Source organism: Colletes latitarsis, chromosome 6 (assembly GCF_051014445.1).
Source record: "Colletes latitarsis isolate SP2378_abdomen chromosome 6, iyColLati1, whole genome shotgun sequence".
NCBI classification, from domain to species: domain Eukaryota; kingdom Metazoa; phylum Arthropoda; class Insecta; order Hymenoptera; family Colletidae; genus Colletes; species Colletes latitarsis.
Window position 1 is genome coordinate 13,190,514 of NC_135139.1, and position 27,596 is coordinate 13,218,109.

At 35.2% G+C, this 27,596-nt stretch overlaps 1 protein-coding gene across 8 annotated transcripts in view; it reads right to left on the reverse strand.

Moving 5' to 3' along the window:
* Window positions 1-1,105: 1,105 nt before the first annotated feature.
* LOC143343081 (rho guanine nucleotide exchange factor 17) overlaps window positions 1,106-27,596 on the reverse strand; it is an 86,647-nt gene continuing 60,156 nt past the window's right edge. For 2 of the 8 annotated variants that reach the window (XM_076767616.1, XM_076767613.1), the window contains exons 9-25: window positions 26,768-26,845; window positions 20,848-20,925; window positions 19,512-19,616; window positions 18,926-19,042; window positions 18,367-18,653; window positions 16,798-16,935; window positions 16,404-16,498; window positions 15,602-15,824; window positions 14,082-14,173; window positions 13,745-14,012; window positions 12,577-12,684; window positions 11,705-11,944; window positions 11,548-11,615; window positions 10,944-11,270; window positions 8,722-8,892; window positions 7,760-8,043; window positions 1,106-6,025 (exon numbers count right to left, since the gene is read on the reverse strand). In XM_076767616.1, the coding sequence (XP_076623731.1) occupies window positions 7,781-8,043; window positions 8,722-8,892; window positions 10,944-11,270; window positions 11,548-11,615; window positions 11,705-11,944; window positions 12,577-12,684; window positions 13,745-14,012; window positions 14,082-14,173; window positions 15,602-15,824; window positions 16,404-16,498; window positions 16,798-16,935; window positions 18,367-18,653; window positions 18,926-19,042; window positions 19,512-19,616; window positions 20,848-20,925; window positions 26,768-26,845 (2,658 nt within the window). In that variant the 3' untranslated portion in view covers window positions 1,106-6,025; window positions 7,760-7,780. The remainder of the gene's footprint in view (window positions 6,026-7,759; window positions 8,044-8,721; window positions 8,893-10,943; window positions 11,271-11,547; window positions 11,616-11,704; window positions 11,945-12,576; window positions 12,685-13,744; window positions 14,013-14,081; window positions 14,174-15,601; window positions 15,825-16,403; window positions 16,499-16,797; window positions 16,936-18,366; window positions 18,654-18,925; window positions 19,043-19,511; window positions 19,617-20,847; window positions 20,926-26,767; window positions 26,846-27,596) is intronic. The other 6 variants (XM_076767618.1, XM_076767620.1, XM_076767619.1 and 3 more) reach the window with 6 other exon arrangements.

Below are 27,596 nucleotides of genomic sequence, written 5' to 3' on the forward strand. Positions count from 1 at the left end.
GTCATAAATATTTTACGACCGTTCATTGTATTTGTGTAAAGTACCAATAAATTTTAGATATTTCTTTTTCAAAACAAAACCTGCACTGTTAATGTTTCACAGGGCATGTCATTCATGTTTATTTATTTATTGTCGAAGAATCATCAGAAGACGAATCCAGCATACATAAGAATTACCTTTTTTATGAAGCAATTAACGCCTACAATAATCAATAGGAATTACTAAAACTTCATTGGGCGTATAACGTCAACGTTAACTTCAAAGTAAACATAGAAGACAGGGTTAATTTAATAGTTGATATAATCATCGAATAGAATAAAAGGAGTCCTTTAAAACGAGTGTTCATTCAAGTCGATAGTGTAATTAGTTTCGAAGATATAACGATTTTAGTTTCAAGTCGATCGCGTGGTTAGTTTCGGAGATATAGGGGTTCGAAACGTTTGTTTACTTTTCATTGTTTACGTCATGAGGCTATTGATCGCACGTGCTCGTAGTAAATAGTAGGGGTAGGTCAGCACGATGCACGTGCAAGAGAGAGGTCTGACGCGTTAGACAGAGAAAGAGATAGTGAAATTTAAAAAATTACACGTTTCTTAACACTCCGTATAGTTTTGTAATGAACTTTTAGATTTTACCAAATATATCACAGCAGTGCCTTATCATTTTGTACACCAGTATAGATCGATGTTTCCACTGTAAGTATTATAAATTTTACTAATATCTGTAAGTAAACACGTTATCTACAAAATATCGTTTTTCAATTTGGCATGTACAATTACTCAAAAATATCTATGAAAATATTTTTCTACAGAACTCTAGAAATTTTTCAATCTTTCATTTGTAGACTTCTGTCATGCCTTGGTCAGATGCTTCATCGTACACTAGCAATAGTGCTCAATAAATAACGAGAAAAATTCAAATATCTTTCTATTCTAACGAAAATTAGTCTAATATTACCAATGGTTTTTTAACAAAAAGAAATCATAAAGATCACTTACTTTTAGACTTGTTATACTCGAGTCCCCTCTTAAGGATTTGAAGTTAATTCATCGTCGACACGAGAGTACAGGATAACGAAATAACGAGACCAACTGAAAGGAAGGAATACATATAATACAAATATATTTTTACGTTGTTACGTAACTTGCCTCTAGACACTTATAACATTAATAATAACTTACGGACGCGATCGTTGCTGAATACATGACACCTTTTATTGCACACTAGAAATACCACAGATGCATTCGTACAGTATCAATCGCGATACAGGTGACGTACTTTCACATACCTTATGTACCTACAATAAATAATAGTATTTTTTTTTTTTTGTTTATCCACGTTCATTTCCCGGCCGTTCGTCGACGAAAAATTGCGGGCCTCAGGCGGAGGGTTTCAAGTTCCTATTCGCTAGGTAAACACAGAGACAACCGAAGTGAAAATTTCGCTCAATTAACCGGATCACTTTCTCGCCGCGCTGCCCATCGGACAATTATGCGTTTTCCGGCGCGAAACGCATAATCGCGCGCTCACATCGTAGAGATGGAAAGACTGCCCCTGGATGGAATTGAAATTTAACGATTGGAATTTTTTTTGTAACGATTTCATATCGAACAATCAATTATTATTACCACGAAGTATCATTATGATGAAAAATTTGAATAGATAAATTTCTTTTGGATCATACGCGTCACTCGGGGGCAATCTTTGTTGCTCCATGCAATACGTCTCACACAATTCGATCTCTTCTTCGCACACGCACCGTACAACATATTAACGATATGATTACACGTGTTACGAGTAAACTGACATTTATTTGTGAAAGACAAATGTCGAAGGCAGAGTACGTCGTCGCATACAACTGTTTGTTCGCGAGTATTCTTGTTTCTCCTGTCAGGCAAACGTGAAGTCAACTGCGCGCGCCAAGTTATGCGATTCGTACGATAGCAGAAATCAAACCGATGAACGAAATATAAGTCCCGTGCATGACTGAAAATTTCGCTGATTTTGGACGTTGAATATAACAGTAGAACTCCCATCATTCGATCTAATAGAACATTCTTGATCTTCTCAATTAATCAAATGTGAACTAAAAGATGACAGTTAATAGACTCAGATTTCAAAATTATATCTAGAAACAAATTGTTTAAAGATTGTATTATAGATTTAAAATTATAATTGATAATAGTGATAAAATTAAATTAAGTGATAAAGTGATGATTCTCAAGCAATGCTATAAGTTACATCAAATTGTAAATTTATGTAATAGATATGCAATATATGAGTTTATATTGTATCATTTCAATGCCACTATTATTCTTTTTACATTTTTACAATAATTAATTTTCACCGTCATGTAAAAATATTTCAATAAGGAGATATTCGATCATAGTCTCTTTGGATAATATTCGAATAGTTGAATAATTGCTGAATAATGATTCGTATAATGGAAGTTCTACTGTGTTAAACGTGAAAAGAGTTTCTCTGTAACTGTTCCAGGAGCGAATTAGTCGATCGTTTTTCACTATGAGCCAATCGAATACAAAAACTCAGTGTTGATATTTCGATGACGTGTAGTGACAATTACGAAAGCACGTGATTATATAAAATTAATACATTATGTTTCACGAAACTATCTTTCTATTGCACGGATTTTATTTCTCATTTTAAAATAGACGTTTCTTGGCTATTTATAAATTTATGATTTAATTAATATACCAACCGAACAATAAGTGAATGCAGAGCTATTAAATGCCCTCAGAAGAAAACATAATTAATGCACACATGTCATAAAATTTGTTCAGCGAACGATACAGGATTTATTTAATTGGGTACCTAACTGGGTACATTATGCAATTCAATATTAACAATTCTATCTTGAAGCATGCGGGACATAGCCAGTTCTCTTAATAAAACGATTCGACCATTAATACAATTTGGTTGAACTCTCTGTTCTACCATTGTTCCTGTGTCCTGTAATTAAACAGTGGGTTTGTATAAATTTTCTTCCCCTCTCGTATCGAACAATACTAATTCTCATTTTAAAATACCAAACGCCAGCAAGCGCTTCACAAAAATCGCAAAGTAACAAGCTACTATGGTATTCTAATTGAGAAGAGATTATAGCAGGTAGCCATTTTCTTTTGATTTTTCTTCAGATGCCACGTACAATATTTAGAAAAATATTCAATGTTAAACATTTAGTGTGTTATTTGTGCTCGAATCAAAAATTAATGAGGACAACTAGTGAGGTACCTGCTGTCACTGTTAGGCACCTCCATTTCTCTGTCTCTCTTCTTTCAGCAAATACTATATACTGTAAAGCACTCAATAAGTACTCAGAGTGTCAAAAGTCTCAAATAGAGTTGGGCCAATTTAATTTAAAATGATGGATAGATGATGCAGTAAACAGTAACTTTATTTGTAAACACTCAAATAACAATATTACCTTAAATAATTTATATAGGCGTCCATGATATTGAAAGGTTGTGAGAACATAAAAAAAGACAAATTTAAATAAGAAAATAGGAAATTGTTTGGCCTGGAGAAACCGAAAAATTTGTCCTCTTTAACATGGCATAAACATAAAATTCAGGATATAACACTATATTTTACTTCAAATAAGTTTGTGAGTCCAAGGGTGACTAAAATCGATTATTATTTATTCATATCGAGTACTCAAGGCCGTCTTCCGGGCTGAACTTTTAAGATTGAATATCCTTCTAAATATTAACAATGATAGAAACATTCAAAAATGCGTCACTCTATTTTAACAATTATTTTAAACCAATGAACCACTGCTGTAACCTCTTACTGTAAGATTTTGGCACTTGCTTCGCGAAGGATCATACATCGAAAAGAAGACAAATAAGTAATATCAACATAGATTTCTGAAAAGAAATCTTTGAAGTTGCACAATGTCCTCGATCCTAAGTGGAACGAAACATCGCGATAAAAATCCAAGTTACGATATACTATGATTTTACTCTTTTACTGGGAAACTCAATGGGTGCGAACGGGGTGCATCAGTCGACATCATCGGTATGACGATACTTGGTCTCGTACAGGATTACTTGAACAATCGATATTAATTAATTATTGTCAAATACGCTGTATGTTAATTATATGGTCGATATCTCCGCAAGTAGAAGTTTGTAAAAAAGTAGAATCGCTTAAGGTTTAAGCGAATAAAACGCGCGAAAGGTATAAAGAGCTTAAGACTTATACAAAAGTACCCTGAACAGGGAAAACTATACAAATTGGCCTCTCGAATTTTGTACCATCAATGCAGCCCGAAACAATATAACGATTTCTTCGAGGTAATTATAGCAGTGAAGCTTTAAAGAATTATCCTCGTTCGAATAACAATTTTTCACGACCTTCAACTTACTCTTTCGTCGATTATCTCTTACTTTATAATAACAGTTTTCTCGCAAAAAACGACAGATTGAACAACATCATGAAATACACCGTCACTGGTTCTTCCATACAACAAGTTAAATTCGTGCAATCGTTCTCCCCCCTTTCTTTTTCAAGGAGGGAAATGGGTAAATAAACTACAATTCTCCATTAGCAACTGTAACAACGTCAATAGACAAATTTCAATCGCAAGAGGACGATGTCCGCGTCTCATAATTTATGATACATGCTTGCAATACAAATTTCAATGAATGTCCCATTCCTTTTAACACGAACATGTTCAGTTCTATGTCCCTTAATAAAACGAATAACGAAGTACGTCAGTTCTTGCGCAACGTTGATCGATGGACAATGGTAAATTCGTTTTTTGGCACACTAACTGGATTAAGTCTTTTTTAGCATCTACGTTAACTTAGGCCAGTATCAGTTGTATAATAAGCTCGATTCAACGCTCTTCCAGGTATCGTACTTCATTACGCCTCTCAGATTAACGCCGCTCGAATTTTTTCGGAACAACGCGCGTATTCCTTCTCCCATCTTCTTCATCATCAACTCTTGAAGCACCATCGACTTCGAGAAGACTCGTCTCGTACTATTGCAAACGCGTAGGCGCGCTTCGTCTTTCACTTGATACAATCATGATTCTTAAAATGAACATCGCTCCAGGATTGGCATGTTCATCTTTCCTTCAGCTCGAATCGTTTTTTAAGTATCGTATTTCACGCTCAACTGGCTTCGAAAAAGGATCCTTTCAGTTGGGAGGGATAGAAATGTTCAACTTACGAATCACGTTTAGGGTTCGATTTACGAAACAGCTCGTATCGTTTTTTAAATATCGTCTTTCACGCTGAACTGGTTTTCAAAGGGGAATCCCTTCAGTTGGGAGGAATAGAAATGTTCAACTAACGAATCACGTGTCCATTTTAAGAATCATTGCTGCTTAAATTCTATATAACTCCGGTACCCTTCGCGACAGAATACGGTTGGATGCACAGTACGGACGAGTTCGTTCGAATCGAGTGCACATCGATAATAAATCAAGATCGCGCGAACATCTCAAACGACGCGCGATCCAACGTTGAAAAACCATCGTCGATCCAGTGGAAAAATACAAATCTGCGCGGAAACGATTTACTGAAACCAAGCGCTTCCGAACGACGAACGAGAGTCGTGCGATTGATAAAATTTCGTAATATGATAATATTTAATAGCGTGATCGTTCGTGATTTCGTCCGATTTCAGTAAGTCGTTTCCGCGGTTCCATCTAAAAACGATCCAACGAGTATCGAACGAATCACTCCAACTCGAGGTCTGATCTCGATCAGCGTCAACGAGTAATCGATGAGAACTATTCTTACTCGAATTTCCAGACGCTACGTAAACCGCGTTTCTTGGCACCTTGAAAATAACGAACCTCCCTTATTCTGCTCTTGATCCACTCGGCCAAAACGAGCCAGAGAACCTTCCCGCGTTCCCTGAAAAATCGTTGGGCGAATACGTCCTGAACAGCCACGATCGGACGATGGCGGACCCGACCACGTGTGGCTTGCGCACGTAACAACGATTCCCACGGCGTGTCATGCCGACGTTCGTGAACTGCGACCCTTACCTGAGGAGCAGCAACATGCGAATAATCACGCGTGACGCGTTTCACACGTAGCGCCGTACGGTTAAACAAAAAAGAAAGAAACAAACATGCAGCGTCTGTATAAATAAAATTGTAACTTCATCCGCGATCGTCAAATTTTTAAGCGAATTACCTTTTAGAATTCTTGTATGATTGTTCGAGTGTTTGTTAGTTTGGTTATTTGTTTGATTAGTAATTTGTACAATTTATTTAGTTGTTGCTTTCCAAATTTTCACTCGTTCCTCACTAAATTTTGACCCGGATAAAGTCTGTTCCACCACACTTCACTGAACTAGTCACTTTAATTTTTACGTTTGACTTTGGAGCAGGTATATGTATGCAGAAAAAGGCAAGGTGATGCGACGGCTCACGAGTTTGGCCCAAAGCAAGCGCCGTGGGTAGCCTGGAGAATAAACTAATCCCATTTTCGAGGAGTGGGGGAAAGCAGTATGACGTGAGTTCAAGTAGACGAGTGTTCATCTCGTTTCGTTACTTCTCCCACTAATTTGTACTGAAGTAATGGGGCCCTGCATCATACTACCTCTCTCACTCCTTGAAAATGGGATTTAATTTATATTTCTAACTTCACTGACAAGACACGTCGAGTAGGGACCAACTGCTGGAGTAGAGGAGTAGTGGAGATGCAACATCTTGAAGGTCCTTTTATAGCACAATGGGCCAGACTTGAAATTTAGCGGTTCAAATTAATTAAAAAAATACGAATCGAAAACGTATAAAGTCCATTAATACCTACGAGCCGAGCAATCGTTTTCCATATATTCATTTTATATTGTGCATGTAATAAGACAAAAAGAAGATTCTGTTCTATCACCGATTCTATACATTTTTCGTTATCCATAACATTTGAGTACTTTTCACTTTTCAGCGCATTCAGTCATTGGACATTACATAAAAGATATTCGGCCACCTCTAGGGGAAATTTGAATGGGAGATTCTAGAGACCAAAACAAGATGAAAATGAAGAATACCAATTCGTTGATTGAGGCTTCGTTAAAAAGTTATTAACGTTTAAAGTTCCATACTGACCGGAAAGTTTTTCGGCGAAAAAAAAATTTCGAATCGTTCTGGAAAAATTATTTTCAGTTGTGGGGGTCAATTCCAATCATTTTTTGTGAATAGACATACCTCCGAAATTCTACGCACTTTCGAGAAAAAAATTCGTATAGGTGGAAAAATTTCATTAATAATTTTTGACATTAATTTTGTTAATAACTTTTAAAGGAAACCTCGATCAACAGATTGATATTCTTGATTTTCGTCTTATTTTGGTCTCTAGGATCTCTCGCTAAAATTTTTAACTATTAACTTCACCAAGCAATGGTTTGCATCGCTTACTTGAATCTTCAAAAACTTCGTTAATTGCTTTTTATTTCCAAAAAATTTTAATATCACACCAATTACTAACTTTGAGAATATTCTCTGAACTGTATATATATTTTATACACTAATAATAGTTTTCCAATTTTAAAGCAGAAAGTTAAACTGCATAAATTGAACAAACAAATGTGTTAGTTTAATGCGAGTAAGTCTGTACATAATTGCAGGTGTTCCTTCGCCCTGTTCCAGGTAAGAACAGCGAAGAATGTGTTCTCATGCTTATATGTAATTTGTGCTCGTTTGACTCGATCTGTATGTTAATGCTTGCACGAGCTAATAAAGTAATTGTGAGAATAAAACTTTTTCAAGTGAACTCACCGAGGGTCGTACTAGATCACATCACACTTTCCACAGTAGCAGATGATTGGTCGAATCCTCACGACCAGCCTGCAGCTCGGCGGATGCCTGAGGTCCTCTGAAATCCTCGTAGCCGTCTCCGCCCGATATCACGAGAAGCTTCCCGCGATTGATGTTATTCTGTTGGTTTTTGCTGGATTTCAGAGAATATCTGTTCACCTTCGGACGTGGATCCGGTTTCGGAGGCGTCAACGTTTCCACGCATGTCAGAAAACGTACGTGCCCCGTATGTCCATGGGGAATACCTAAAAAAGATAGTAATAACGATACCAATATATTGTAAAACTATTGCTTCGAATCAAGATATCTAAAGACCAACAGTATCAAATTAAAGAAATAACATATTACAATGTATACAATATTAAAAAATACATTTACACTTTTTCAATGGATTTCGTTGACACGTTTAAAACAAAAAGGTTTCTCGTTCTATTTATACACAGCCGTATTTCCTGTATTTGCAAGCTGCTTAAATGGAAAGTGAAACAAAATTAACTCCGCGTTAATTCTATCTACCGAGTCACGAGCATCAGAATTACATTTTACCAGAATAAGATTCCGAGGATATCCTTAGAAACTCTGGTTTTCGCGGAACGCAGCTAGCCAGGCATCGTAATTAAATTGTACTCGAAGCACGAAAGCTTGTTCGCTCGGGTTCAACGTCAAAGGCGCTATTTCCCGTGATTTATTAGTCCTGGGCTCACAAACATTTTATAAATATCCCCGCGCGGGCACGTTATCGCGCCGGGTATACGCGGATGGATCCAAAAATTTCGCAAATGATTGATCGAGCCTGTATCTCGACAGTCGAAGCGGACGGTTTTTCGAGAAGCACGAGTCCCGGTCGGCGGCCAGCTTCTAATTATATCGGAAGCAATAACGATGCTTGCTTATAGCCGATCGAATCTGACGTCAATACGTACCAGTCACGATCGGCGGTTGAGACATCCTCTGAGTGGATGGCTTTATATGGGGAATTGGCACGGTCAATAGTACACCGGCACTTGTACCGATCCAAAGCAACTCGTTGCAAGCCAAAAGTGCGGTGACCCTGAGACAAGCGGCCTTGTGCTGTCGTATTATGTCATCGCAACCTGCAGCAAGTTTAAAGCTTCCGTTAAAATAAATACCATAGACGGGGGGTAACGTCAACCCTGGCAAGTGTGACTTTTGATATTAAATAATTTTTGTTTGAAAAATTCTGTTATTTTTACGGTTTAAAGGATAATAAAGGTACTATTTTTTACTGGAACACCTTATATAGATACGTTTTAATTTTTTTATTAGAACACCACAACAGTTTTTGAGTTCGAAACAACTCCCATTCTTTGTAACATTTGTCCAAGCCATTCTTCTCTTTTTTATTTTTCATAGGTAAAAGCTCGTCAATACTAAACTTATAATCTCGTTAATAATATACTGGGAAACTGTATCCACACCAAGAAAGTAAGTAAAAGTAGAGTTGGATAAATTTTTCATATTAGAAGATTACCGAAAAGTATTTAAAGGTTTTAAAATTTCGTTTAGAATCTCTAACATGCAATGTTATTTTAGCATCATTTAACTTCACGACTTTTCTTATGGTATGTGTACAATTCATTTTTCAATATTCACTTTTATTCTTATTGCTTGTTTTTTGACAAAAATATGTAGTCTGTCTTGCCTACCTCGATCAGTCATCTAGTCGGTTGAACGATTTCTATTTTTTTTATAAAAAACCGGACAAAATTTGGTACTAAATTCTGGTTAGCTTCCGATGTAAATAGAAAATATATGTGTAACAAAGACGAAAGGAGAAAATCTTCAGTTTCCACTGTCTTAAAACAGTCTAACAACGCGTATTAAAAATAGTTAAACTTTAGACGCGTGCAGTTCCGAAATTATTAGTGTTTTATTAATTAATGAGGCATTGTTAGTAGCGGCAAGGCCTCCCCTTTAAAATGGCTTTTGGTTTTTGTCGATCCGACTTTTCGTTTTGGAGATATCGTAATTTATGTAAAAGGTAATTTTTTTTAATTCGACTGTCTCACTGTCCGACTCGCGTATAATAGCCTATTCACGCGCATTAAAAATAGTAAAAGTTTAGACGCGTGCAGTTCCGAAACTATTAGTGTTTTATTAATTATTGAGCCACTGTTAGCGGCGGTAAACCTTCCTCTTTAAAATGGTTCTTGGTTTTTGTCGATCCGACTTTTCGTTTTCGAGATATCGTAATTTATGTAAAAGGGTATTTTTCTTAATTTGACTATCTCTGTCTCCGTCTGACGCGTCGCGCCGGACCTCTCTTTTTCGTACGTGACTCCTGACTCGTGACTGTCGTGACCTAGTTTCGGGGCGTAGTATTTCCAAGAATTTACTACGCACTGTTTACTATTGTTGCGCGCGCGACTTCATTGATCTCAATGAACGTGACAAACGCTTTGGACCCTTATATCTCCGGAATTAGCCACCGCATCGACTTGAAACTAAAATCACTATATCTCCGGAACTAATAAAGCTATCGACTCGCACAAACGCTTATTTTAAAGGGCATTTCATCCTCTATCTAATGACTATACCAGCTACTATAATTTTTGTTATCTTCTATATTTATTTCGACATTTACTTTGACGCTATATACGCAATGAAGTTTCAGCAATTCCTATTGATTATACGACTGATGTGCGATAAAACTGGATTATAAATTATTTATTTAATTGAAAATGAATTTAGATTTGTATTCAGGATGTTTCAGGATGTAGTCAGCATTTTTTCATAAATAATTGCGTTCTCCGAAATTAACTACGGTACCGACTTGAAACAAAATTCGTTTCCAAGAGGATCTTATCTTCTATCCGACGATAATTAAAAAATTTCGACGTAGTTTGTCAATTTTTTGTATGAAGTTAAAGTACTATTCATACACACTTAGAGTAAAATTATTGCTTTAAGAAAAAATATGTGACATAAAAGAGAAAGATATCTTACGAATAAATTTTAAAACACAACTTTTTATATGAATAATGTAAAAATTAAAAGTACGTTGCCTCGTAAAAGAGTAAAAGAAATACTGATCATTTGACCAGTCTTGGTAGGAATGGGTATATATGAAGTGTTGGTATAATGAATTCGTGTAGTATTTGTTCGCGTTCATATAGAGACTTACTGGTGAGCATTTTGGTTACAGCTGGCGCTATATTGATGTCCGTCAAGCACTCGTAACTTCCGGAATGGAATAGTCGCAGTACGGCGCTGTTGTGCAAGGAAATCCAAACTCCGAGTCCCCCGGAACTCGCCATACAGGAAATCGACAAAGACGTGTCATTGCTTACGGTGAACGTATGCTCGATATCCAACGTATGAGTATTCAGGGCTTTCACAGTATTGTGACAACCGCACCAAAGTTTCCCGGAGACTGGAAGCATTTTCGTGATCGGGGACGCCACTGTACCTACCGATACCGTTGTTGGATCGAGAGTGTTCCAACCACCCACTGGAAAATAAAAATTCTCTTTAAGAGAAATCATTCCCCGAATGAAAATTACACAGGGTGGTCAGAAAATTCAATATCAGTTCCTATATTAATAACGAAAGTACACGTCGATGACAAGACAAATACTTTTATATATTTCTATATAACAAAAATGTACGAATTGATAAGTACTTATGGGATGATCTGATATTTCAATATTCCAGGGCAAGAATCTATACGCATATCTATTCGAATCTATACAAATTTAATATGTTTAATCAACGTGCAAAAAACTTACAGTGATCTCGACTGTAAACAGTGATGTCTCCGTTAGCGAGCGACACGAACACCTTGTTATCCAAGTATCTGAAACGTCAAAGGAGCAAACATACGTTTAAAAGTAAACGAAATAAAGGTTCGACGAGCAGAGGATCTTGAGTCGACAACAATCTTACATGATGCAATACACGCTGCTGTTGTGCTGTATCTTCACTTTGTTCTTTTTCGTCCTGATATTATCGTTGCAGTTGTAGACGTGGACACATCCATCTTCGGTCCCGAGCCACATGGTCGGTTGATTGATGTCTTCCTCCGTTGTAGAATTATCGATACTCGGAACATCGCCGCTCAATGTTTGGCTACCCGTATCTGCACATGGAATGTCGTCCGAGTCCGAGTCATCGGAGCTCGAGCTACTGCAAAACAGTTTTCTCAGATTAACGATGAAACGCGTCGAAGGATGATTCGATTAGCGTATTTCGTAGGGAAAAATGAAATAAAAAGGTTTTAGAAATATCCCGCGCAACACATAGATTACAACTATAATGTATTTATACAGGGTGATTCGCCTAACTCAGTTTTACATCGAAGAATCAGTACAACTTATAAGTCTGAATTTAGAAATTAAATAGATAAGCGTTGCGTTCGATTTTCAACCTCAGATTATTAATTTATATTAAAAAAGAAAGTTTAAAACTTCAGAATTGAAATATCTTGATATATGCTCGATATCACGAACCATTTATCTATAAAATTTGCTTTATAATTGCTAACGAGGAACGTTAAGTTAGATGATTCACCCTGTGTAACAAGGAATCAACCCATGATTGTTATTGAATTTAAATGATTGAAAAAAAATGTAAGAATTCACATTATTGTCAGTACAGAATAATTGGTAGGTTAAGGTAGCAAATACAGAGGAATAATGATTTTTAGAAGATTGTAATTACTGCTTAAGATAACAAGTTGACTCCTTGTTGCGTAACACTGCCTAAACAACAACGCGATTCTATTCATTCCGATTCAAACTGTCAGTTAACAACATTACCTATCTAACTGTATGTTCCCGCCACTGGCATCGACATCCTGGACCGAGATGCTTATGCCGCTCTTACTGTTCGCGAATGAAATGTTGTTAGTCACGCACGAATTTGATCTAAAATATAATACAAGTAAAGTAAAGCCTCTTTCTACTCGCCTACAAAGCATTAGAAAAGAGAAATTATACTTTGAAGATAGATCTGCTTCCTTTCAACTTTAACAATTATCTTTTCTTGCAAGATCATTCATTCCCTTTCCCTTCTCGAGAATCATAAAAAAATCAAACGTCTCTCAAAATTGCAATTCTTACTGTTCGAGGCTCGTGATTGTGGGCTGTGTCCTTTTAGAAAAATCTTGAATTAACTTTAAACAACAGTACCGAGCGTTCTTAGATCATTGAAATAAGTTAATTTGCTAATACTATTATATTCACTTTTAGGGTAATAGTTATTACTATTGAGATTTCAACTGCCTACAAGACTCTTAGTATGTTAATAATGTATAATAAGATACCACCATATAATGTTTATATTATAAAAGAATTATAATACAAGAATTTCCACAATTTTTAAAATAAAAGGAGGATAATGTAGCACGTTTTTAACAAAACTTTATAATCCAGATAATTCTATTCTTACAACTTATAAAAGTAAATGGAACAACAGAGTACTTATTCTATGTTCAAGGAATGAATTCGTGAAAATTGAAAATAGCGTTACACGTATATCTGAAACATGAAATTTGATGTGGACATTGCACTAAATATCGAGAAAATTTAGTATAAAATCTAAATCTTATAGATAGCTACTTCAAATTTTTGTCAATATATGATATCAAGATAGATGATATCAAGACAATAATTCTTATTTCAACTAGGAGAAGAACTTGCCACTAAATACGAGAATTGTGAAAAAAAGGGAAAGGAAGCATACAGGAGGCATTAATAAATCCAAGTAAATTTTCACAGAACTACTAAAATTGATTTAATAGCTTGAGAGTAAAATTAATATGGATTTATGCTATTATCTTGTCGTGGACTAAAGATTACTGTTGGAATATTTTTCTAAAAGGACACCGATCGCACAGCGACTCGAGTAGTAAAAACTGCAAGAACCCAGGCCGTAAAAGCTTCAAGGATAGCGCCTCCGCTATTTTGAAAGAGAAAAGAACCGTACCTGAGCGTGCACGCCGGAATTCCTGCGACGCACAGAATCCTAGCGTTGCAAACGCCGTTGCAGGAGGTGACTTGCGGTGGTTCAGGGGTCAGGCTCAGCACACAGACCTGGCCAACGTAGCCGTCGCTGTTGCAAACCCAAACGTCCCTGGAACCCTGTCCGTTCGCCAATGTGGGGGCGGCGCAGGTGAACTGCAAGCCAGCCCGAGTCTTTCGAATCGGCAGAGGACCCACAAACTCTGGGCAGGGCCTCCTATCAGCGGATAACGCTGTAAGTTGAGACATCGAGAAAGGTCAGACAGACGGTTGCACGTATCGCGGGGCTGAGCGTTACTCACCTAACTTTTGCTTGGCTTCGTTGAAACTCTCCTCCCAGCTAGCCCTTTTGTCTGGCTTCGTGAACATGACAGAGATATTCTCGATCCCAGCCCTGGAAATAAACAACGGTCGTGTCACAAAGCGGTAAGTCACGTTGTTAGTTTACCCAACCGGGGGAGGAAACGCGCACGGTCCTCGGATGTCCGTGATCTCACGCACGTGGCTTGGGAACGTGACAGAGACAATGTACAAAAACGTTATTGTGAGCTGCGTCGGCTTTTTGAACGATTAACAGAATGGAACGTCGGTGTTCGATATTCCGACGTACGGTGTTCTACGTTTTCCTTTACAAATGAAATTCTCTCGGGACGTTTGCTGATTGGTAAACGACACGCGAACCGCGATACGTCCCCGAACATTATTGGAAGACCGAGGGAAATGAAACTGAAACGCGAATATCGTTGACGAACTCGAATCGTGGAGGGCTTTAGGATTCCTGATTAATAGAAGAGCTTTCGAAGTCGATGTGCTAGCGTAACTACCTTATAGAATTAATTTAATTGTTTATTCGTGCGTTAGGGTGATTCGAAAATGTATATTTTATTTTACATGTTCCTATTAAATGATATAAATACTAATATATTGTATACTTTGTCATGTGACATATACATACAGTTACTCCCCACTTGTATTTCTCTATAAATGAAAAGAAAACTTTTGTGTCTTGTGAATTCTTCCCATTTATTCTTACTAAACGTTGTTTATTATAACTGTGTTACTTTTATTTAGTAAGTAGTTTTGTTGCTGTTTTTTTTTAATATTAACGTACAATGGAATTAATTAAATAATTAAAGTATAATACAATAATGCTAACAATATTTTCTATTATTTAGTAACTTTTTACGAATATAAAACCACCATTTAATAATAATTTTAACTTCAGTCTTTCCAAGTGGCCACTCATCCTTGTACTTTTCAAGGAAGAAAATACTAAGAGAACTGGTATTTTCAATGTACCGTGACTGTTAACAAATTTTGTTTTTAATTTATCCAAACAAAAACCTTCAAATATCCCAATATATGGAAAACTGGGCTTATACCAGTTTCAAAAATAATGGCTTAATTCATAAGAAACAAATTTTCTTTCATTTATAGTGTATGAATACAAGTGGGAGTAACTGTATAGTATATCCGGTAAGATTTAGAAATCTTGAGTAGTCTAACCTGTCAAATTCTGCGAACAAATTAATATCAACAGAAAAATGTCAACATTCGAGTGTTCAAAATTTGGAAAAATTGATTGGCATTCTCTGCAGTATGAATTGTAACTTATCAGAACTGATTGTTTGACATACTAAGTTCACTGTTGATGAAACTGACCAGGTTAATTTTGTGCAACAAAGTTTACTCTAGGATTAGAAGCTAGAGACCTATTGACTTTATCAGACAGAAAAAAAAATGATAAAGAACCGACAATTGTCCAGAAATTTGTCGCACGCGTCTACTAGAAGATTTAATAATTCTGCAACACGCAACTCACTGAGTATTAAGCGTTAATTCCAGACAGGCCAATTGCGAGTGTGCCGCGTTTCTCTCGGCTAATTGACGTTGTGCTTGCCCCAGCATGTCTTTGATAAGTTCCTCTAACTGTTGCTTCGCGCCGTGCAACGTTGATGCGAGTTCCTGAAGTTGTGTCAACGTTGCACAGTCTTCTCGAAGGTGGTCTACCTCGCGAGCCATTCGCCTTAAGTTTTCATCTTTGGCTGTCGGGAAAAGCAAGCTTTTTACTCCGAACCCCACTGTGCATTAGGCTAATAAAATAACTGTCTCAGTAATCGGACGGTTAAGGAAAAATAAAACATTGCGCCCCTTAGAAATTATTCAAAAGAATCGTTTTCATCATTGATCTTCGTACATTTATTTTTGCAATACTCAAAATCTATATGAGATTTGTTAAGATAGTATCGTCTCGATTAAAGAAATTATTTTAGGTAGATTGAAGGAGGACATTTTTTAATGATTACAAAGTACATAAAGTAAACTGAATTTTATAAAAAATATTTGACTATTAAATGTAGCTTTTAGAAAAAATAGCTTTATCAAGAAATTACGAAGTGATTAATAATATTACAATTTTATGATAAATATGTTTGGTGTGGCGTTATTAAGCGTAGACTTTATTTTTAAATGCTGACAATTTTAAGAACTTGTTCGAAAAATGAATATTTCCTAAAAGATTGTTAGTTTTGTGAAAAAAATATATCTAAAATTTTATTGACTTTAAAAAAGACATTTCCAGATAAATAGTTTCTACATACGTTATGTTATTTTTATCTAAATACCTTTCATAACTTCTAGGTCGTCCAGTGGTATTCTCATTAACATTTTGTACTTATTTGCTTCCAGTAGGCCGACCAAACTGTTCGGGCAGGAACTTCTATAGAAAAGGACATATGCATAAAAGTTTTGTTACGCAACAATTACAGTTATTCTTTGCACAAAACTTTTATTCGTAATCTGAAAAATGTTAGTTTATGTTTTGATGAAGATCTTTAAACTAGAAATATGTTTAGCACGAACCTAATTATGGGGCAGGATATCAGTCGATTAATACCAAGTTGTTACAAACTCTTAATTATCCAGACAATTAATTTTATTTAGAATTTCGAATAGAACCGTGTTTGAGCAGAGTATAAAAAGATTTAAATATGTTTTAAAGATACGCAGCAAACTCACGTCGACGGTTTTCTAATGGTTCCGCTTCTCCTCTTGATACTGGTGATAACAAGCAGATCGGAGAACAAAAATAGAGCACGCTCCTTTCTTGTTCCTTGATTCGAGGCTATGGTGACCAGATCGTGGCGGACGAAAGCTCTGCAGCAAAAATAGATGCGTCAATTCAGACGAATCTTTTTGTTTTCCTAGCAGTTTCTGCTACGACACGCATCGGTATTGGGAATCGATACAGTGTGCACGCTTAAAGGTTGAATAGTTCATGAAATGGAAAAGCGAGTGCAACGCTTTACACGGACGCAAAGATATCTGATAACCAATCTGTTGTGAGCATAATTTCTTCTGAACGCTCACCCATCTCGCTAGAATGAGCTTTGTGTGCAAGTAAACGGTTGAAAAGTTCGCAAATTAAGTTTGACAAACAGAAGGACATTTCTCAATCATAACATTTACAATAGAAATCTCTCTTGCATCAAACCGTTCTCAGAAATCTCTTCAAAGAATCTAAATGACATATACCAATTCCATTTTGATTGCTATTGAATTACATTCAAAAGTCATGAGAAATATTTAAAAAAAAATTAAAGGTAACATTCGATAATCAGATTGAATATTAAATATAATTAATAATTTCTTAGGGTTAGAATTCAATAAAGTTTATATAGATCATCGTACTGAATTTTTCAAATTTAACGCTATTTTAAAGATATATTTAATACATTATTATATATTAAGTTCACTGATTTTGGATCACGTATCAAATTTGAGTAATTGCATGGTCTGTAAGTAAATTTATATGATAATGCAATTTTGTGTGCTTTATAACTTAATGATGCATAAAATGTGATTGATACCTATATAAATATAATTACAGACTCTAGAGTTATTAAAACTTGGTTATACAACGCAAAATCATACAATATTAATACCTGTATGGAAATAATGATTCCCGAAGAAAATTTTTTGTTTTATTTTATTTCTTCCTTAACTTTACAATAATTATTAAAAAAAAAACTTTTTCTTAAAAAATGATCCTCAGACATACTATAATTCTTCGTCGACAAAAGATAAAGTCATTTTTAAGATTCAATGATATATCTGTCTATAAACATCTACTAACATCAAAATTTACCTCTACTTTACGATAAAATAGCACACCAACCCCAGAGTGACGTTCATTTTGCGAATCATTACTATATATATATATTTTTTTAATCCATTTTAGTTATAATATGGACGATAAAGAAAGAGTTTAAAATAATCTGTTGGTGTTAAAATTCGCCTCCGCTGTGCGAGAAATGAACATATCAACCCCGAAGCGATGTTCATTTTACGAATCATTACTATATCTCGATTGTTATAAGACTTATGACAATACAACCGATATTTATCGCCATAATACCAGTATTTCACAACCGATATAAGTCCCTGAAGCGAAGAAACAATGGCGTAGGTCCGTATCTCTAACTGATACCAGCGACATATGAAAATCCCAGATTCCGGTACGAGATACGAATCCCCCCGTAGAGGGGTTAATCGATACGTCATAGAATTGTTCCCATCGCTACCCACCTGTCGTTCGTCACGATACCAGCGAGTCCTTCAACGAGAGCCTGAACCTCCCTCAACGTAGTTTGCTGCTGCTCCCACTCCAGGGACTCCCTTTCCGTACAATTGATCTTTACAACCAATTCGTGCACTTCCTTCTGGGCGGCTTGCAGCAGCTCGTAGTCCGGATGCGACGCGTCCGTGTGCTTCAACAGTCTCTGGATCAGCAGCTCGTAACGCGGTATCTTCTGCACCGGTTTAATCAGTAACTGATCCAGTCCGAGTTTTCCTTTGTGTTCCCGTTCCATGGTCTGTCGCGTGCAAGGAAAATGATCGAAGAATGTAAACTTACCGGAGAGAGAAAGAGCAATTTAAAGAAGTAAAACGGAATACGCGCCGCGAGAATCACGGACCGCCTGGAAGGGTCCGCGACGAATAGTCTACGAACTGCTATCGAGGAAATTGTGAAGCCCCCGGAAGCGAAAAATTTGTTCGAGAGATTCGCGGAGCGGACGCTTAAAGACACGGACGACAAAAGCGTCAGTTGAAACAAGGAAAATGAAAGAGAATCTTCGCTGAGTACCTCGAGGAATCGCGCGAAAGCCGGTTTCGCTTGACAAGTCGTTTTTATCGCCTTTCTCGCGGACTTCCAATTATCAAGGAAAAGTGTGTACGTCTCCAGGACGACCGGCTTCGTGAACTGTCGAGAAAACAGAAAGATACGTTAGATTCTTTGGCACGTAATGTCTTCGTTATAGTTTCGTGCAAACGATATCGTTACTACAATTAAATAGTTTTGTCGACGTAGTTGGATATCGCTTGCTTCCTATCAATTTTTATTCGCGTTCTTTCTGAAGCGAATTTTGTAAATATTTTCACGGTTATTCCTGAGATTCCTGATACTTGGAATGTTTATTTGATCATTCGATGAAATGATAACAATTTTACAAATTGATATTTACTTTGCACTATAATACAAGAAAAATAAAATTTTCGTATAATAGAACGTATAATAGAGGTTCTACTGTAATTGTGCCTAAAAATAATATTACTTAATATCTTCACAATAACTGTCAGCAAAAAAAAATTGTTCATTTGCTTCACGATAATTATATGAAGAGTTACCAAATTTTAATCGCTAAATACCCAGTTACAAGTGAAAAACGTACCACATCGAGGAAGACATCGCCTATCGTCTGCTTAAGTTCCCAAGTATCCAGTCTTTTGCGCAGTTCCTCCAGAAATACTTCATGATGATTGAGAATAGAGGGAATCTGAAACACGCGAATGTTCACTTTTGACAATGTTACCGTCTCCTCCGATAAAGACGCCATTGTACGTGAAACAATAGATGAGACGACCCGCCATTAACTGTTGAACGCGTTTTAGTTTCCAATTTCTTATTCGAGGTCTGCATTTTGTGCCACGAAGGAAATCGAACGAGTAATGGCAACGAATAATTTCTTATTGTAAAAATATAATATTGGCCGTTTAAAAATATCTGAAATTTTGTAACTATTACAATATTTGAAGATAGGAAAGCAATATTCGAATTACTTAAAAGAGATAAGTTTTGTAATTTCCACTTCCAAATTTTTTTTTTTATATTTTGAAATTTATATCTTAAATATTGGCTCAAGTTGTATTAATAAAGTGTATTATTCAAATTCACAGTTCTCTTTGTTTTCATACTGTGACTAATAAAATTGACGATTAAAGGTAAAGAAGTGTCTAAAGCCGGGTCGATAAATTAATTGGAAAAATGTGGGAAACCGAATATCAAATATGTAAATCGAGTCGAAGGAATTCGGTTAAAGGGATTTCCATTTCGTTTAGCTTTCTTATCGTTTTGTGTTCCCATTCGTACGGATTCCAGGGCATCTGGATTGCACGGAATGTACAGCAAGTAGAGAACTTCGAATATAGTCAGACAAGGGAATATGTAGGTACTACGTGCGACAATCCTCTGTTTTCATACAAAATTTAGTGTGCATTCTCAAATTCCACGATTCTTTACGCATTAAATATGAATGTAATATTCGTATACAAAAATCTACTTGACATCAATGTAGTCTTTACGAGCAAAACAAAGAATAACTCTAATGTTAATGAAAAATAATAAACAGATATGAACAGTGAGAAGTGTAGGTACAATATTTCAGGTTTTTATTAAATTAGTATAAATTCCAATTGCGTGGACAGTGTAAGCAAATTTATACGGAAGAACAGTATTAATAAAATACAAACTAATTGCTGTGTATGGCATTAATATATTAATGCTTTTAAAGTTATTTTTAAATACACTTTTACACTTCGTACACGTGTGTGTGATAATATTTATTTTGTGCAAGGTGAATAATAATAAAATTTAACAGACTATTCTTATGAACCAATGAAAGAACACAAGTTTTACTAGTCCAATTTTCAGTTTCTAGAAGAAGATATATATTTTATATTTAGTGTTTTGTATTTTAGTTCTAAATTGCGAAATAATAAACACTTTACCTGATAAAAGATCTCATCCACTGTCGCTGCATCCACCAAACCAGCATTTTCGGAACTCTTCAATGGTTGTAAGTATTTCTGAAATGTTAAGTTTTGTATTATTTTCCCTTACACCTATATCTTACACTAAAGATTTTTTAATAGTTTTAGAAGCTTTTGAAGTGTCTTCAATTTTACGTTTCTTTTGGAATAGATTATAGTGAATATTAAGTACATATTATTTGACGGTACCATACATTTTTAACGATTTTTCAAAATTTTTAAGAATTTTCTAATGCTTCTTCCAAATCAAATTTACTTTTATAAGTTACATTATAATAAATAATAATAATAAATTATGTAAGTTTAATACAAAACACACAAAGAATTACAGAAGTATGTAATTAATACAGAAGTGCCAACGATTCTCACTGAAATCTTTAACTTTTACAATACTAATTCCTTAATTCATGACGTATAACGCGAACTATAGAAAGAGGAAAATCGAAATGTAACACTGAATTTAAAAAATATCCGACATCTGAATATCAGTAGAGACTGAAGGACCAATAAATATAGACCTCGATGACATAGCACTTCCGAAAAGAACCCACAGAAATATTTGATGAAAGATGTTTCCGAAAAATGGACTCAAGAGTTATTGTACAATCGAAACGTGACTATACTTTCATAAAAACACTAAATTAACTTTAATCTAGAAAAAAAGTTGAACTTCTTTAATAATTTACCTGGAAAGAACAAAATTACTCGAAGTATAATTAAACAGAAGAGTTAATGTAATTAATATTTTCAACACGTTATGCTTTTAAACGTACGACGACGATTAATTTAATGTTTCAAATTACCATATTAATACCCATCGATTTCAAAAATGAAAAATTTAAATATCATTATACAGAATTTAAAATGCAAGTGGATAATTATACGTGACAGTTTATTTGCTTGATTTGCATAACAATTATATTGAATTTTAAGAACGAACTCCAGCGACCATATTAACACCATTAATAATAAATCATTAACACTGATCTTCGCTTCACAGAAACCACATTTTTCGTCTCGGTTTCTCTATCCCCACTGCCAGTGAAATATTCAGGTTAAACGACGGTTTTGTTTCTTTTTCCCGTGATTCATAAATAAGTGCATAGGCCTGTTAATGTGGTCGCAACGCGATTCCTCGAATTCCTCCTCGAGGAAACGAGAAGGCCGATCGTGGAAATACTTTGGGACAGAAAAGAGTGTCGCGACCCGGTATAGAAATAGGCACAAACGTCACCGTGTATAAGTTATTACTTAATGCCGCATGATTTAACGCGAAATAAATTTTTATTCGACGAATCACGCAGCTCGATTGTCAAAGCAGAAGAGGGAATTTCGAGAATACACGCGCAGCGTCCAACAGACGCGTCAGCCATTGTTTTTAAGCGATCAACTCGATAATAAATTTCTCGTTTCTTCGTAAACCGGACTTACGACAAAATTACGATTTCAAAATATTTTGGAAAATTTTACTTAAGCCCTTTATATCAAGCATCGAAGAATCTACGCTTCTACGTTTACCAAGTTAACATCGTTAAGATGTTAGAATCGTTGGGTTATTTTGAGCGAAGGAACTCTCGCTAATATTTAAAATAAATTAATACTTTAAAAAATGTTCCAAGAAAGAAAAAAGCTTTCTACCAAACATCAAAGAATTATTAGCTGCGTTAAAATGTATCGAATCGTGAAAGGTCATTGGCTGGGAAATTGATGGGAAACTTTGAAGAAACCTCGCCACGTACAATAATAATATTCCCATGAATTCTTAATTTTTTAGCGTGTTTATTAAGAGAAGAAAACTGTTGGGAATATTTGTAAATGGTAATTTCTTATCAACAGCCAAATAAAAATGTTAACGACGCATTTTGTTAGATTCGATGCACGTCCAGGAGAATTTATTAGGCATGCAAAGCGAAATGTCGAGTAACGTTTTTCCGAAAATGCCGAGCGTCGTGGCTGGGAATTATTACACGTAGGTTCGCGTAAATAGCGCGGCCATAACTTTTGTACAGGAATCCGAATAAACATCGCGATTAAAATTCCAGCGCGAAAAATCTCCGGATAAACATTTGAAATTTCCATTTTAAAAAAACCGAAGTGTCCGACCTAGACGGGGAAAAATACTCGATTCGCGGGCTACAAAATATTTTCCCATTCGTGACTCGCCGTTCGAGATGTTTGCCTCTCACGGATGGGATTGGAACGACTTCGTGGAACGGGATCGAGACGTTTTATTAACAGGATGTCGCTGTCGTTGGCTTCTGGGGATGAATTAACCCTTCGGGGATGGCGTGACGTTGCGATATTTCGAGGAACGTGCTTCTTCTATTTCGAATAATATAAAAACATCGACGCCGATATAATTCTTTCCGTTCAACCTCCTCGACTCTGAATTTTTTCATTCGAGGCTTTGTTTTCAAAGAAAATAACTTTGAAAATTTATTGAAAAATATTGAATTTTGGGCAAAAGTAAGTAAATAGTACTGTTTGTAATGAAGAGTCAAATAACTATTATAGCATCTGGGCAATTAAAAATGCAAACTTTTACATTGGAAGAAGATCGTAGGAACTTATTGAAAAGGATTGGATTAAGTATGTACCAATATGAGCGACATTTCGAGCAATTTCTTAGGCGATAATGACATGAAAATGAACGTCTTGTATTTTGTGTACGTTGAATACTGAATAAGATTGATCACATTTCTTTATATATGTAATGTACATATAAAGAAATCTGACAAGTTTGGGGAAAATTTTTGAAGTCATTTTTGTTGAAAACAGAACCTCAAATGAAGAAATTTTATTCTACTGTTTCGATTTATTTTTTCATGTAGAAACATCATATTGTATATAACACCACTGTATATACGAGAATTTTAATAATCACAGCAATATTTATTGACAATAATTTTTGTTCAGATTTTTTAAACGTTCAGCTAAATGTAAACTCAAATTTTTTAGATTATGATTGAAAATGGTGGGTGCTCAGAGAAAAGTGTTCCATCTTGAAAGGGTCAACACCGCGATCATCGAGATTCACAAGAAACCGGAAGAGTGGGTTTATTTGTGCTTCTTTGATAAATCCTTTTCTATTATTCTTCTAGGTTGGACCGACATGACAAATCGGCAAGTCCGTCGCCAAATATTCCTTTGGCTTCAATAACAATCACCATAACGCGAGGGTGGCACGATGTTTATTAAATATGACAATCAAACGCGGGGCCTGTCACGCTAGAATCCGAATTCTCGATCATTCGGTGCAAAAATTCTTGCTATTGAAACCACATCTACGAATCTCTTTTAAAGATTAGGAACTTTGAAGTTTAGTTTGAAAAAAACCCTTTCATTATCCTTAAATTTTAAGCAATTATGCATTTGTTCTCTATTATGACACATAGATTTTCTCTTTGAATTTACGTACCAAAAATGTAAAAATAATACTAATTTAACATATGGTAATCTTGCATAGCAGTTTTTCTCAATATCATTTTTTCGAAAGAAAAAATATTATATTTACAGAGATATGCGTTCAAATGTTTTTAAAAATTTTGGTACAGATTAGATTTTTATCTAGCCAAATCAATTCATTGGAGGACAACAGAAAAATTAGGAAAATAATAATAATAGAGCAGTCAAGTCGCGATGGTCTTAAAAACAGTAAAATTCTCGAATTAGTCAGATTTCAGTATTTCCAATCCAAAAATTGTATTACAGCCCAGTTGTTTATCGTTAATCAAATAATCGAAATTGAGAAAAATCACTAAAATACATATTTATCAAAAATACGCCATATAGTATAGAATTATCAATTTTGATTAATGAAATTAATCGTAACTTATTACATTATACTATTGCAACGTTGTAAGTATTTGTTTAAAATTCTATTATCATTGAATTTTACTAAATAGAATTCGAAAGACCATCTTCGCTGCGACTGCAACTCCATTAAAAACGCAGACACCTTCGCGAAAACCATTTACGAGGGCTATTTCTCGAGATCGTGCTCGTAAAAGCTCGTACGCGCCGCGACCGGTATATCGATACGCGTAAATAAATCTGGAAATCACGCCTGTCACGGATCGCAGCCATTAAATCCAGAACACGCGCCATTCGCGCAGGATTGCTGCCGAAGGTTGTGTTCCATTTACGCGTCAATTTTCAACAGTGTTTATGAGAAATCGTCCTTCCGCGATCGTATCGAATCATAGAGGCGGCGCGGTAATTACAAAGGACTAATTACAGGCATTATTTATCGATCGGAAAGCCTTCGATGTGAATACGACGACGAAACCCGAGACACGCACGGGATGAGCTTCTTGAAATGTCAAGCGACTACGGAAGCTGCGTTTTGCTCCGATAGTGCACTTTTCTGTTTTTCGAACCTTCGGAATTTCGAAGATTTGAAATACATACATAAAAATACTGTGTGATTCATAAATATATGTCCATATTTCAAAGGGTAAATTTGTTGAGGCGCAAATGCATTATAAGCATCGTCGTAAAAAAATAATTTAACATGGCACGAACAAAGAAAAACTCAAAAATTTAGGAAAGCTTGGTTTCTCAGCGTCCACTCGTTTTATTTTTATTTGGAGAAAAAAGTATCTACTACGCATAAAGACTTCGATACGAATAATCATTATCGAAATTATAATCTCTTTCTGTTATAAAATACAATTTTTTGTATCGTTAGTACAAGTGCATTTTCTTACAACTCGTACAAATTTAATTAGGCATCTATATTCTTCAGTTTTCGAGTTATAAATGATTAAAGAAAATGTTTGTATACCTTATCAGATGTTTACAAACAATATCACCGATTGTAAGATGCTCTAATATTCCAAATTCTTAATCAATAGCTTAATCACGAGAGTTTAATACAGTTCTAAAATCAGCAAAATGGTCATGTACAGTTTTAGTAAAAATTATCATAGTAGACAAGTTTTTAATATGACAATGGTAAAAATAGAAGCAGAAAAATATACTGTTCGGATAATAAAACATTTGGACAGTAGAACGTATCGAAATTATTTAATTGATTTTTGAAAAAATTTCAAAAAGTTTCTCAGGATACGCTCGCAACACAGACAGTATGTTTAATGAAAACAACAACCCCGAGATGCGAGGCTGCATAACTTAGGAAGGGGAACTTACTGTTCACGAAGTAGATCACTCGAGTGGAATCCTTGTTCGAACGAAGTAAATAAACGAGCAACGAGGTTGTTTACGAGAAACAAGGTCGTAGCTTCGATATTCGAGGAACTTTCGAAAAGCGCATTTCAATCGAGCTACCCGCTGACATTTCCCCGCAAGGAAAAATAACAGAGACTGAGACGCATCGAAATACTATTCTATAACCAATTTAAATAGGACACTTGTAATCGGAAAATACAAATTACTGAAAATTATCCTATTCATATTTGAGGTTACGTTTTATAGTAATATTTTTAACCTACTCGTAACTTCTTACGCTCGTACGTATTCTGAATATTCGCACAAACGCAATAATACCGTCCAATATTAACAATACTATTTGATTTATTCAGAAAATAAACTCACACTAGGAAGATTTCAGCAATTTTGTCATTTTTACTCTTCGATGTTCGAATTTTTGTTATCTTGTTTTGATACCATCATTCATACTAAATTCTTATGGAAGGATATTTCACTAACCTTTTAAAAAATAAACAAACTCTAATGTTCGTTTCTTTTTCTTCTTACATAAAATTAAAACAAGTTTTGAATAAATGTTCGTACTATTCTCAAAAACATTCGTCGTCTAAATTGGCCACTGATTCGAACAGAGACTCGAAATAAAATCGAAGGTCGAATTTTATTACTCTACACAGTGAAATTTATTTGTGTATTAAAATGTACTCACATTGACTAGTATTTGCAGTGCCTCCACGTACGATCGCTCCGTGTCATAAAGTTCCACAACAACGTGTGTTCTGGTGTCCTGGAACAGATGAATAACATTCACACGTGAAATTAGCATTCCACGGACAATTTATCAACGTTTCTGTACATACAACGACAACGAAAGCCGAAATTACGTCGAACAAAATATGTCCTGAAATAACAAATACGCCATCACACATACAGAGTTACTCAACAAAATACGCGAGATTCATTTTTTTGTTTTAAAGTCAAATAAAAGGAGAGAGATTATTAAATGATCATGCAAAGATGGTTATTCAATGTGTAAAAGCTATCTGGAAAGCAAGTATAAAATAGAACCAAAACTGGGCTTGAAAAGAAGAAAAGAAATAATTTCTGTTCCTTCTATTTACAAAAATAAACAATAAATCGTTTCCTTATTAATTCGTTTCAAAAACTAACGAAGAAATATGAGTTAATATCATTTCCCTCAACATTTTACATTCACGTGAATGTAACGACGAAATATTGATAATTACATGTTAACAAAAAAGTAATTCTTACTGTTTGGTATACTTTCTCTATGTACATTTTGTTTTATTTTCTCAATATAAATAAATAAAATGAACAAGAATTATGACTTTCAAAATTAAATTTTAAAAGAAGCACACTTATATTTCAAGAAATATCTGTGAAATAAGAAGGAGAGTTATAAAAATTCCAACAAATTAACATTAGTCTGGTATGAATTTTTGGTAAATATTCCTGCCAAATTCTGAACAAATAACTATTCAAAAATCGATGACATTATTGTGTGCCCACCGTGTTGT